Source organism: Alosa alosa, chromosome 11 (genome assembly GCF_017589495.1).
Source record: "Alosa alosa isolate M-15738 ecotype Scorff River chromosome 11, AALO_Geno_1.1, whole genome shotgun sequence".
Lineage (NCBI taxonomy): Eukaryota > Metazoa > Chordata > Actinopteri > Clupeiformes > Clupeidae > Alosa > Alosa alosa.
The window spans coordinates 26,416,905-26,430,981 of record NC_063199.1 but is presented as its reverse complement, the minus strand read 5'-3'; the positions used below and the strand labels follow the sequence as shown (position 1 = coordinate 26,430,981).

At 46.2% G+C, this 14,077-nt stretch overlaps 1 protein-coding gene across 1 annotated transcript in view; it reads left to right on the top strand.

Annotated features, from left to right (window-relative positions):
• The first annotated feature begins 2,784 nt into the window (after window positions 1–2,784).
• Window positions 2,785–14,077, top strand: part of jph3b (junctophilin 3b) — a 40,239-nt gene continuing 28,946 nt past the window's right edge. The window contains 1 exon segment of the mRNA XM_048256904.1: window positions 2,785–4,721. Within this exon segment, the coding sequence (XP_048112861.1) occupies window positions 4,340–4,721 (382 nt within the window). The 5' untranslated portion in view covers window positions 2,785–4,339.

Below are 14,077 nucleotides of genomic sequence, written 5' to 3'. Positions count from 1 at the left end.
GACAATAGCTCTAATGTTGTTATGAAGTCTATCCAGACAGCTATGTACTTAATGTGAATGACATCCCTAGTTTAGGTAATGGATTTGATTGGATTGGAGTGGAGTTGATACAGAGTGGATATATATTTACATTTATGCATTTAGCAGACGCTTTTATCCAAATCGACTTCCATATGTCAATTATATTACAAAGGCCACTGTCCCCAGAGCAACTCGGGGTTAAGTGCCTTGCTCAAGAGCACAACAGTGGAAGTCGGGAATTGAACACGCAACTTTACAGGCTACTGCATGCTAGCCCAGCTCCTTAGCCACTACGCTACCACCGCCAACATGATGTAACGCTGAGACAGGCTACTGCATGCTAGCCCAGCTCCTTAGCCACTACACTACCTCCGCCAACATGATGTAACGCTGAGACAGGCTACTGCATGCTAGCCCAGCTCCTTAGCCACTACACTACCACCGCCAACATGATGTAACGCTGAGACAGGCTACTGCACGCCAGCCCAGCGTAACGCTGAGACAGGCTACTGCACGCTAGCCCAGCTCCTTAGCCACCACGCTACCACGCCAACATGATGTAACGCTGAGACAGGCTACTGCATGCTAGCCCAGCTCCTTAGCCACTACACTACCACCACCAACATGATGTAACGCTGAGACAGGCTACTGCACGCTAGCCCAGCTTCTTAGCCACTACACTACCACCGCCAACATGATGTAACGCTGAGACAGAGGTCCCGCTCAGTGGAGCCAGTGCTCAACAGTGATCTGATCTGAAGGTGTGTGGCTGAGATAGACCTAATAGTGAGGTGTTACAGGTATGCTGTCAGATTGAGACACTACAGCTGCCTGGACGGTGAGGCTAAAATGGACCTAGTTGTGGAATTAAGGCAGAGGTGATCTAGAGTTGGGGCAGTACTGGTGTGTGTGACATTTAGGCAGGGCGTGTGTGTGCTGTGAGACTGATACAGGACTGCACTGTCAGGTGAAGAGTGTAGTGGTGGGCAGTGGATTGAGGCAGTACTGTTGTGTTATGAGATTGAGACAGATTGAGGCAGTACTGTTGTTTTGGGATTGGGACAGTATCAGAGTGTTATTAGATTGAGACAGATTGGGACAGTGCCAGAGTGTTAAGAGATTGAGGCAGTACTGTTGTGTTATGAGATTGAGAGAGATTGAGGCAGTACTGTTGTGTTATGAGATTGAGACAGATTGAGGCAGTACTGTTGTTTTGGAATTGGGACAGTACGTGTTAAGAGATTGAGGCAGATTGGGACAGTGCCAGAGTGTTTGGCAGAGTGTCATAAGATTGAGGCAGCACTTACTGCTTTATCAGACTGAGGCAGTAGCCTACTTGTGGGTTATGAGATCAAGGTTTGCTGTGAGAGTGAGGCAGTGCTCCCCCCAGCACCACCTCCATCACCACCACCACTATCGTTTCCTGTGGCAGGTGGGAGGCTCAGCAAGTAAGGCACAGGTGAGGCTACCGAGGGAGGGGTGTCATGTCTAGATGTATTTTTACCCAGCTCAATGTGAGCTCATCCTGGCTAATTGGCAGGATAAAGACACACGCATTACAAAGGAGCACTTCGGAGTTTGTGTAGCCAGATGGTAAGAGGCGGAAGCATGAATATGTGCTTGAATATCCTGTGGACCCATACATACAGTCACACAAGGCCCACTCTTATTACCTCTGGCAAGGAGATTATGTGTGCAACCCTGTCTGTTTTCATTTGTTTGTTGGTTGGTTGATCTGTTAGGGAGCATGCATAAACTACTGACCTGACTTCCCTGAAACCTGGTGAAAAGATGTACTAATATAGAGACCATGGAAGAATCTGCTACATTTTGGAGTGACTCACGGGGCATTTGTTCTGGAATCTGCTGGAATTTAGTTTCACAATCGCTAATATTTCAGGAAATGGGATTTGGCTTTGGTGGAGGTATGCTCTACAGCATGCCTTTCTAGTTTGCCGGTATGTTTGGGGTGAATCCATCATGGCTGGCATTACACATATTAGGGTTTTCATTGTACAGCTGCCATGGCATTTATTATCAAGTTTTAAGTTTTATGGTAAAGTAACGCTTGCAACTTCCACCACAGTGTGGGGCAGCCGTGGCCTGCTGCCTAGTGCTTCGGACTTGTAACCGGAGGGTTGCCGGTTCGAACCCTGACCAGTAGGAGCGGCTGAAGTGCCCTTGAGCAAGGCACCTAACAAGGCACCTCACTGCTCCCCGAGTGCCGCTGTTGTAACAGGCAGCTCACTGCGCCGGGATTAGCGTGTGCTTCACCTCACTGTGTGTGTGCTGAGTGTGTTTCACTAATTCACAGATTGGGCTAAATGCAGAGACCAAATTTCCCTCACGGGATCAAAAGAGTATATATACCGTATACTACGTATACAGTACAAAACAGATTGACATGTTTCCATGTCAAGCAAAAGGTCAAATCAGTCATGCTGGATTCTCCCTTTACATTCTTGATACATTATGTTTATTTTGTATGACTATTGATTATGTGATTGCTGCGTATTCTCCATGCCATGGGTAAATAAATAGTGGGAAATACAGTGATGATGATATTAACTAAATCCGAACTGGGAAGTAAGAAATCAGGAGTCCCACCTCCCTCATCTCCTAATGAACAATCTGCAAATATTGAAATTCTGTTTGAAGAATGAGAAAGACGGTGCTGCTGCTGAATGGTTCTGTAAAAGGAAAGTTAGGTTTGTGAATTTACAGATATTTACAGAGATACCTCAGTTTAGAGTGAGCAAAGAGCACAGAGATGGGTATGCATGTGTTCCTGTTTCTTGAACTGCAGACATAGAGAGAGAGAAAGAAAGAGAGAGAGAGAGACATAAATGTGCGCCTGTTTCTTTAAGAGAAGGGAGAAAGTGTGTGCGTGTGAGGGGGAGGGGGAATGGGCTGGGTTGGAACAGTCCTCCTCTAATGAGCAGATTTGAGAGACACCAGAAAGAGAGAGAGAGAGAGAGAGAGAGAGAGAGAGAGAGGGAGGAAATAAGACGACGACAAACGACAGCTAGAGGGGAAAAAAGCTTGCCGAGAGCAGTTTGATGGGGAGCACAGGACCCACACACTCACAGAAAGCAGCATAACAGCGCAGGATTGTGGATATTTCGCCTCAACCGCTGAGGAAAAGAGACGCAACACCCGGAGAGGGAGAGAGGGGAAATCAGAGAGACAGAGAGGGAGAGATGTGGGGAGAGCTGAAACAACAGAGCGGGTGTAGGAGATGAGGGCAGAGGAGAGGAGAAATTAATCAGGTGTTTTTGTTGTGGAGGATCTGCGCCAGCACCACTGAGCGTGTGTGTGTGTATGCGTGCCAGCATATGTGTGTGTGTGCAGCAGGAGTGTGTGAGTGTGTGCGTGGATCACACTCCGCAGTGCTGTTTTCCTAAAGGAGAGCGCAAAGCCAGCGCAAGCCTCATCTCTCCCTCTCCAGTCATCCCCTCTTCCTGCTCTCCCTCTCTCTTTCTCTCTCTCTCTCCATCTGTCCGTCTCTCTCGAGCGGCGGTGCAGCAACATCAGCAGGCGGCGGGCCGGTCGGCTGGGATGACCGCGCGCCGGAGACGCCTCAGTCCCAGCCCCTGCCTCGCCATCAGCATGGATTTATCATTCTCATAACGCATCGGATGCTACCACGACTCTGCCTCTTGTACCTCGGTGGTTGTTGCCTGCTGCTGCATGATCCTATATCAGCCCACCGGGATGCTGCTGCTGCCGCCGCTGCTGCTGCTGCGTGATGAGGTTGTTTATAACCCATGGGATGTTGTGTCGTAACTCGGCGGAAGGCGTGTGATCGTTTGCGGGAGCGGTGCGGTGTCTGGCCTGCGTCGCGCGGAGCTCCAGGCGTCTGACGCAGGAGGGGGGGCTGCTGCTGTTGCTGTTGCCGAGCGGCCCAACGTCAGAAGGGCCAGTGGGGCTTGGAGAGAGAGGAGGGAGAGGGGGAGCTGAGGAGGAGACGAGGCGGAGGGAGGGGGGGACACATGGCAGGTCTTGGCTTCCTCCTCAGCTTGAGCCCCCTGGGCCTCTGATCCGAGTTGGAGTTTAGGCCGCAGTAGTTAGAGGCGGAGGGGAGAATGGTCTGAAACTCTCACGCTTTTCCTCAGGGGGTGGGGGCACCACCTGTGGGGGGGTTAGCTACTGCACCTTCCTATCACAGCTCTTCCTATTCGTAACCTCTCGACAACACTCAGTCCACTCATTAGAGCTTCGCTTAGAGATCCCTTTACTTTTCTTATCGCTTTCTTTTCTTTTTTTTTTTCTTTTTTTTTTTTGAGGTTTGGGGTATTTGCCAAAACCTATTTCATGCATGTCCACTGGGGGCAGGTTCAACTTTGATGATGGGGGGTCATACTGTGGCGGCTGGGAAGAGGGCAAGGCCCACGGACATGGGATCTGCACGGGCCCCAAGGGCCAGGGAGAGTACTGCGGCTCGTGGAGCCACGGCTTCGAGGTGCTGGGCATGTACACCTGGCCCAGCGGGAACACCTACCAGGGGACATGGGCCCAGGGCAAGAGGCACGGCCTGGGCGTGGAGAACAAGGGCAAGTGGGTTTACAAGGGCGAGTGGACCCACGGCTTCAAGGGCCGTTATGGCCTGCGGGAGAGTACCGGGACCAGTGGCAAGTACGAGGGAACGTGGAACAACGGCCTGCAGGACGGCTATGGAACGGAAACGTACTCGGACGGAGGTGAGACGCTTGTGAGCATGGTACATACTGGACAAATACACACACACACACACACACACACGGACATGCATGCACAAGGGTACACTCCCATACACAAACAAGTAAGTACCTAGAACATATGCCCCCTCTCTCTAACTCTCTTTCTCACGCATACGAACACACACACACACACACACCCTAACCCTAATACATTCTCTCCCACACAAACACACACACAGAGCTTAAATGTTACCTCCTGGCTGTTGTTGTGTTCAAGCTCATTTGCCTCTCTCTCCATCTCTCACCACCCTGCCTGTGGCATCTCCTCTACTTCTGCAGATGTAACACACATGCAGCTCGCACACTCACAGCAACATACACACATATATACAAACACACACACACACTCACTCTCCGCAACAAACACACATACATACAAACAAACAAACACACACACACACACACAGATTTTTGCAGGCTCAGAGAGAGAGGCCAGTGCACCTGCCAAGCTTGGCACAGACCCCACTAGACACTAGAGGAAGCAGAGAGGTTGCAATGAGCAGGAGGGACAGAGGGAGGCAAGAAGGAGATATGGTCAGGGTTATGGGTATAGATGGGCTTTGTGTTTTTGATTATCAGGACTGCAATATGTTGTGTGTTTGTGTGGGCATGTAAGTGTTTCTTTTCCATAACATGACATCCCTCTGGAAAAGAGTTTTGTTTAGATGACATACAGGTTGGCAATCTGTATTTTGACACCTCCACACACACGCACACACACACACACACACACACAAACATAGAGAGCATGCACTTGTGTATGCGGAGAGTGTTTCAGCTCTGCTGTCCCTGTACAGTAGGTTTCCGTGGAGACACAAGGAGCAGGTCAGCATGTCACCAGGGATGGAGTGTTCTGGTTGCTGATTGGCTGGTCGGGCCCAGTAATGGTGTTTACTTACTTGGGTGCTAATCTGGGCTGCTTAATCATTACCAGGTAGGCAGAGGGGGAGACCGAGAGAGTCTCAGATAGGGACAGAGATGGAGAGTTACAATGGCTATACTTTTACTTTCTAAAACAGGCCCTTCAGTTAGCTAAAGGTAGCCTAACATTGAACTGATGAATCAAGGTAAACGCTCCATCCTCTTCATACATTCTGCCTGTAGGCAGTTCTTGAGATATATTGACAACTAAGGTTGGCATATTTAAATCACAAATCACCAAAAACGGTCAAGGGCCTACTCCATTTCCAGACTTTGGTCCACTCAATTGTGAAATGCAGTTTGGGAAGTTTGTTTGAAGGCCCAAGATTTCACAGGCATTAACTGCAAGAAACTGCCAAACCCTCTGAACATTATAAATTCGCCTGATTCTGCTAAAAACTATTCTTAGGAGTCATCGTGGTCTCTTTCTCCCTGCTCATTGTAATCCTTCAAATGAAGACTGTTTCAGATGAGAAGGACGCCACTGCCTGCACGACAGGGAAAAGTCTAAACGAAATCCCTTTACCCGGATAACAGCCTCGTAGTCGATGTAAGCTTACTGAGAGATTTAGCTTTTAACAGGGGCTTTATTTTGTGTTGTGTGGCGTCGTTAGCTAGTGTACTGCCCTGGATAGTGAATTTTGGTAAAGAAAGCTTATGTGTATATTTTGGTAGTAGGCCTAGCCTAAAGGCAGACAGCCAGTGCTGAGACCTGACTTCCCCTTCACACGTTCTCAACGTCTCTTTGTGTCGTAGGGCTATTTCTTTTAAACCTCCAAGAATTCTTAACATATTTTATTTCTTAACCTTTGAGATGTTTGCAAACACATATACAAACCGATTGAGTCCCCTAATCAATCTCTGAATCGATCCCCGCGTTTCCATAACGAATGGGCCGTTCTGTAGGCCACACGCAGTCTGACTCCTGCTTCTCCCTCTTACACACACTTTCTCTCTCACACTTTCTCTCCCTCACACACGCAGATAGAGAGAGAGGCCAGTGCCAGAGCTGACTTGGTCAATGAGACAGATTAATAATTCATTTTAACGCCACGCACTAATGTCTGCTTTACTTTAAATATCAGTAATCTCTGGATTAATTAACTCACTCTGGGATTCTCTCAATGTGGCTAAATACGGCCAATTACCTCTCTCTGCTAAATATGTGAGAGAATATGCATTCGGACACTTCCAACCCAGAAAGTCTAGCCTGGGGAGAGGAGCGTGATTAAATCAGGGGGCTGTGATGTTTCCGCGTCTTTGATCTGTCCGCATTAACCGTTACCGTTCTGCTCAATCCCTCCATAGCGCATCTAGTGGGCAAAAGGGCGCGACTCGAGTGAATTCGTTTCGACATGTGAGTTTCAGTCGCTGAAAGGAAACAAACGTAGATAATCAGATAACCACGGCTACGTGACCGATAACTGACATGCGAGACTGAGCCACTCGGACAGAACAGCCTCGCGCAAAAAAAACAAAACAATGGCCGGCAGCTTTTGAGCTAATCGACTACGCATGCAGATATTTACGGCTTCGTCGTCAGAGCCCGGTTCTCGTGTCTGCGGGGAATCACATGTGCACTGATAAACACAAAAGTCCTCCGGGGAATGATTTCCCATACGAGCTGTTCATCCACGCCTGGATAAGCAACAGGGTCGTCGTGATTAATACAGAACCGGCTCCGCTTGTCGTGTTTCGAATATTCAGACTGAATATTAACGTTGTTCTAAACCAACCAAAAATAAGCATCCGCCCACTCTCAGTTTCAGTACCAGGGCCAGCGCCAGAAGAGCGGCGTCGTGACTGCTCTTCTGTGAAACTGTATTGGTGAAAAGCAGCATGCAGCGCTAGTGACTTACAAAAATGATTATTATTATCCGATCAGCATTAGTGACGGTGTGCTCTTCACCTTCCGTTGATAGTTGCTACACTAATTAGGGGCGTTGCTCATGGTTACAGATTTGTGACAACAAAGGAAAAACAGTTTACGTGCTCTCTTGTCCCATGGGGGACCTTTCTTCCGTGCTCGAGAAGCTTTGACTCACGCAGGCCTGACGTATTTAAGGGAAGCTGCAGATGGTCGGGGGGAAGAAAATGTGTTTCCAAGAGAACGAGCCGGGACAGATTCTGATACCCAAGAGTCTCCATCAAGAACTGCACATCCTAGTTCAGTTGTAACATGCACACATGCACACAGAAAGAGGGAGAGAGAGATATTTGAGATGGACTCAAATACTCCAATACTCCCTCCTCAACAAACATACATAAACATATCACATTACACACACACAGGCAAAAGAAGTGATGTAGCCTATGCATCCACAAACATTCACATACCCAACGAATCAACAAATGCCATTTATCTCTGTCCTGTGGTTTCAGCTCCAGTGCCTACCTCATTCCTGTAGGACTCAGTAGTGTTCACATTTGCCAACTGTGCAATGCCTGTGGAGAACAAACTCACGCTCGCACATGCACACACGCAGGCACACACAAACACACACACGCACACACACACACACACATTTCAAGGCAAATACATTAGAGAACTGTACAGTGTATTTTTATTCGTTTTTGGCTTTAAGCTGCATCAAATCAGCTTTAAGTGACAGAAGTGATACTGTTTCATCACCATTTAGTTTGAGAAATACCTGTATGTCAGCACTCATCAGACAGTAACTATCGCTCCAGAAATTAAGTGAGCAGCCTGATTTTTTTTTTATCTCCCTGTCACCCAGCCCACCACTCACACCCACACAATGGCAGATGATATGATGGAACAGGGTGCATCTATTTGCAATTAAATGAGAGATTTCTGTTTACTTGTGACCTTTGTACACAAGGAATGAGAAACTCGTCTGTTCTGTGTGCATGCAGGAAGGTGGAAGTGTGTAAGAAGCATTCAGCCCGACCTCACTTCAGAAGTCACACGCCTAAAAATAATCAGACCTAACTGGCGTAAAGAGTAAAACACACACATGGAGCTGTGAGAGTTGGAAATGTGCCTGTGGTGTTGTGCCCCCATAATCCCCTGCTTTGCTGTACCTATGTGTCTGTAGTGGCTGGTTCTGTTTGTGTGTGTGTGTGTGTCTGCAAGACATAGAGGAGAGAGAGAGAGAACTGTATGTGTGAGGTGGGGGTGGGGGCTATGTGTGTGTACTTCAGAGGAATGAGAGAGTGTATGTGCATATAGTGCTGTATGTGGCAGGTGGAGAAGTGTGTGTGTGTGTGTGTTGGGGGCAGAGAGATGCGGGGTGCTCTGAGACATGCCAGTGTGTGTGTGTGTGTGTGTGTGTTGGGGGCAGGGAGATACGAAGGTGCTCTGAGACATGCCAGGGTGTGTGTGTGTTGGATGCAGGGTGTGTGTGTGTGAGTGTGGTGGGCGCAGGGAGGTGTGGGTGGGCTCTGAGACATGCCAGGGTGTGTGTGTGTGTGTGTGTGTTGGGGGCAGGGAGGTGTGGGTGGGCTCTGAGACATGCCAGGGTGTTCTGAGAAGTGCTGAGAGCCAACCAGCCTACATGGATGAACATGCGGGCTGGCTAATGTCAGCACTCTCTGTCTCTCCTCATGTGTGCCCTAGCAGAAGCATAACTGTGAGTGGTGAATTGGCTTTGGCATGCTGGTTAAGTGGTGTAGCTGTGTCATCCTTACAGTTTTGTCTCAGCCACGTTGGTTCCTTTTTTAAAAAAATAATCCTTAACATTTTAAAAACAGCATTTCTCAAAACAATTCATACCACGCAATGGATTACCTGCAAAAGCCCAACTCAAAATGCTTGGTTTATATCTCAAAAGTAAAATACTTACATTGTTAAATAGGGATGTCTCCAACCAACTCAATATCATTTTCAAGCAAGTTGAATGCTATTCATGTCACTGACAACAATATCAATTCAACTTTGTGATTATTGAGAAAATATATATAAAATATCGGAGCAGGATCCAGAGAATCACTTAAGAATATTGGCAGTATAGCAACACCTATTGTATAGCAATCTTATTGTATAACAACCTTCTGTTGAGAAATATTGGGACAATCCTGCATGTCATGTACATTCTTCGAGAACTAGTTATCCAACCTATGATGATCGACAACTTTCATTCCAAAAACTTTGAAAAAGAAAGAACAGTAATCAGCATTCATTTGAGTCAAAACCACTCTTGTTATGGAGAAAGTTTACATTTTCCCAAATGACCCCATACAATACGAAGTTTGTTGTACTACATCTTGTGAAACCCCCCAAAAAACCTTATAAAACCTGTCCATTCTAATGAATGAGATCTCTCTGAATGATTTTATGTAAGGATGATCTTTAAAGTTTATTGATCAAAACATGACTGAACACATTGTCTGATATAGGGCTATATCTTGCACTTTAGCGCAATTGACTTCGCGCAAATCGCTTTGTGGGCGGATCTTGGGCGCTGTTTCTATTTTACCGGCGGGATCATGACTGTTATACCTGGAAATCTAAAATGGGGTGGTCTGTAGTAGCTACATTACTCATGGGTGTGGTTTGGGCGTAACATGCAATAAACCAATCAGAGCGTCATCTCACATTCCCTTTAATGACAGGCACGCTTGTTCCATAGCTGATTGCTATTATGATGGCGGAATTGCCAGGCTCAGCCAGGAACGGTTCACAGCGCAGTCAGTTGGGAACAGTTTGCTATTGATTTTTCCTCTTGACAAAATGTAATACAGAAATGTCACTATCTGATGTTTTGGGATCACTCTCACTGAATCACGAGGTTATGAATGCATGGTGATATTTTTGCAATGGAATCTACCTCACTATAGAGTATAGACAATGCAGATCTGTCAGATAAGCTCTCCTCTCCCGTGCTGCTGCTGGGGCATTTGGGTTAAATGGCATTGGCATGCAGTTCAACATCACGTCTCATTAAGTCCTCTAATATTTACTAATTTATGTCATCAACACATCCGTGATTCGTGGAAATGTGTACGCTAGATTTATTCCTATTTTTTCACATCGGACACCACACTGATTTCACTCGTGTAATATTTGTCCTTGTAATTATGTACGGTTTGGAGAAATGGGAACTGCGTTGTATAGATGAGAGGAGCAAAGTGCATTGCGCAACACAGCAAGCCCAAGCAAGCGCTCCTGCAGGTGGAAGCTAGGACTGTACCTTACCATCAGGCAACAGAAACAGTTTCTAAATTGACTTTTCCAACTCTGCACAGTATCCCATTAAGCAAATTCACAAACTCAAGACTTCAAGGCCATCATGGATATAAAACGTTTTTTGAAAACAACGAAAGGATGGAGGGAACAAAGCAAAGTTTGGAGTTATTTCAGATGGGCTACAATAAGGTAGGCAAAATTGTGGTGCTTGTCAAAACCTTAGCGCAGCTGGAATAATGCTTATAGGCTGATGTTAAAGCACACACAATGTTTAAAGCCATACACAACTGTAAATTGGAACAAAACTAAAGGTAACTTTAGCCTTTATAGGGCTGTATAAAGTTGTCCAAATTAATAGGTCGTAATTAGGCGTTGTTGTTGTAAAGATATTGCATGTAGATGTACTATATAGGCTACTAAATTTTTTAGTTGACCAATGCACCAACAAAACCGAAATGGACCTAATATTATCAAGGCTTTGAATGTTTCCATCTGTGCACAGGGTGTCTGTAGATCGGTGTGCATAGCATTCATTTCTGCAGGCCTGTGGCCATGCATGCGCTTTAAAATAGCATCTGAATTTGGCGCCACTGACTTTAGACCATGAGGTTCCTGGTCTGTGGCGGAATTGTTTTCTGAAACTGCAAAATATCAACAGGGACCGTTTATGCCCAACACCCCCTCTTTTGGCTGAAACGCCCGTGGTATACATGTACCTGTGAAGGGAAAATTCCATATGCGCTGACTGCAAAATGCGCGAGTATACAAAGTCAATTGCTGGTGTGCACGATAGAGCCCATAGTCTGTTACTGAATATTCTTTTATTTTTTTTTGCTTTTGAACAATCTAAATCTAAATCTGACCTGGGAAATGTAATGTACAAAAGCAACTGAGATAAACTGCACATAATTCTGCACAGAAGCAAACCTGTTGCATAAAAGCAAATTCTAATCTAATGCCTTTCCACAATTCAATCATGTTATACACTCTGGAGTACCTATGAGATCATATACACACACACACCTACACACACATGCACACACACATGCACACTGATGTTTAGACACCACGCTGGAGATGACAGGATAAGGAGAGTGGGGGAGTGCTGATTACATCCCACTGAAGCGCACCGAGCCACACAAGCTCTTTACATTTCACTCGCACGCCTGCACACACACACACATGCACACAAACATGTGCGAACTCACACAGAGATCAATACAATGTCAGGGAACAAGGGCATATTTATGAAGCTCTGTGCAGGCTCGGACTGGTAATCTGTACAACCGGGCAAATGCCCGGTGGGCCGGTCCACACATTTTTTTTTAAAAGTTATTTAGCCTATTTGCGGCCCGTCATGTAGACCTAGGCCTAGCCTATAAATGCTGTTGCATCCATTTGGGGGGGTGACAGGTCAATCATTTTGGCCTCTTCATGACAGGTTCAGTGTGTGTTACGATCGCGCCCCCCTGCCCCACCCCTCAAGTGGATTTGTCCAAGCAGCCGCTTGGTCTGTGGGGAAATATAGCCTACGAGTCCATGCATGGCAGCCTAGGCTATATAAGTGCCCTCCGCTGGCTGGTGTTCACATCATCGCAGTTTATCTGTAAACAGCAATCAGAGGTGTCTAGTTTTATTCCATAAATATATTGTTTTTTATAGACGTTAGTTGCATCGCCCTACTTAAGAGCTTCCATTTACTGCACCATGTAGGCTACTGTAGTGCGGTTTGTCTGTCAACAAAAAAAACTCCGGGTAGCCTACAATTTTCGCACAACTTGGTGGAAAAGTGTAGCACAGGTTAAAGAAAACCTATTCATGTTTGGACTCAAAAGGAACTTCAAAGTATTTCCCATATAGTAGCCTTTTAGCTCACAACGACAGTGAAAGTGAAACTTGGAAAGTGGAAGTCTCTCCACCGAGTGTTACAGTAGATGCAAAATCAATCGCGAGTCGATGCACGTAAAAAGTATCAACTGGTAGGTTAGTAACGAAGGTAGCCTGATTTTGCAAAATGTGATGACGGCACACAAACTTGGGCAAAAACGTTTAGTATACACTTGTGGTGATAGCCTACAGTTAATGTGAATCGCTGACTATAACCAAAGTAAAGGAGAAGATTTGCACCAAATAGGCCTAAAGGCTGTGGTTGTGTTTCTACAACATGTTGGCACAAATCGTAATTTCTGTCAACTATGACGATCTCCATGCATGTTCAGTAGCCTATATTTTTCATTTAGTCAAGCAGTGACATGTGGTTTAATACATGGGGTAACATGACGTGAGACAGACAGAAGATGAGCCTGTCTTTAGCCTAACCCTGAATCCTGTCCCTCTCAAATCACTTTAAAATGGTGTGATTAGCAACCAGAAAGCAAAAATCCCGGAGAGACCCCCCCGGACCCCCGTGTTATTGTGATTTATAATAACCTATAGGTCCAAATCTAAATGTTTGGGTTCAGTTTATGAAGTGTTGCTACAGCATGATACTGTGTGTTTGTTATTTATGGGGGGGAATCAGGGGGGGATTTTGGTATCGGTGGGCTTGTGTGTGTGTGTGCCCAGGAAAGAATTAACTGTTAGCCTGGCGGGCCATCCTATATCATTGAAATGTATAGTCTGGAATCGAGCCATTCACCTCGCTTTATCCAAGGGGCGGGCAGAGAATTGTCTTTCAAACTGCCTAGGCATGCAATGGGCCAGCGCTACGACCATATCCGTATCCGGTCGGCAAAACGGCAAATACATCCTTCTTTGAAAGGAATGACTTAAGTGCATTGTGTTGCTCAACTTTCAAAGAAAAGTCCAACTCCTCCAAAGTTGACGCAAACGCCTATTCAAACAACCGCTCTTCGTTCGCCATAGCCACCTTTCTTGTTGTTCACCGTCGCAGGACTGTCGTCATCCTGTTAAGCCCGCCTTAAGACTCTCTAACAAAATAGAGCCAGATTGGATGACGCCCACGGCGTCCAGCCAATAGAAATCCCTATGGTTTGATACTAGATGTACAGGCTGAGCAAATTAATTTGCCGCCGCTAGGGTGCGTCTAGATTTCTAGGCTAATGAACTGTAAAATTTCACAGTAAAACAATGAAATTTACAGTTCAACTTAAATTTGTTATAGTTCTACCATTGCCTTTACAGTTCGACCATGAATATATCATAACTTGACTATGAACTCTCCCATATGAACTTCATGGTCGCATGTCTGATGCGGACTTTAAAGTTTACAGTTAATAAGTAAAGA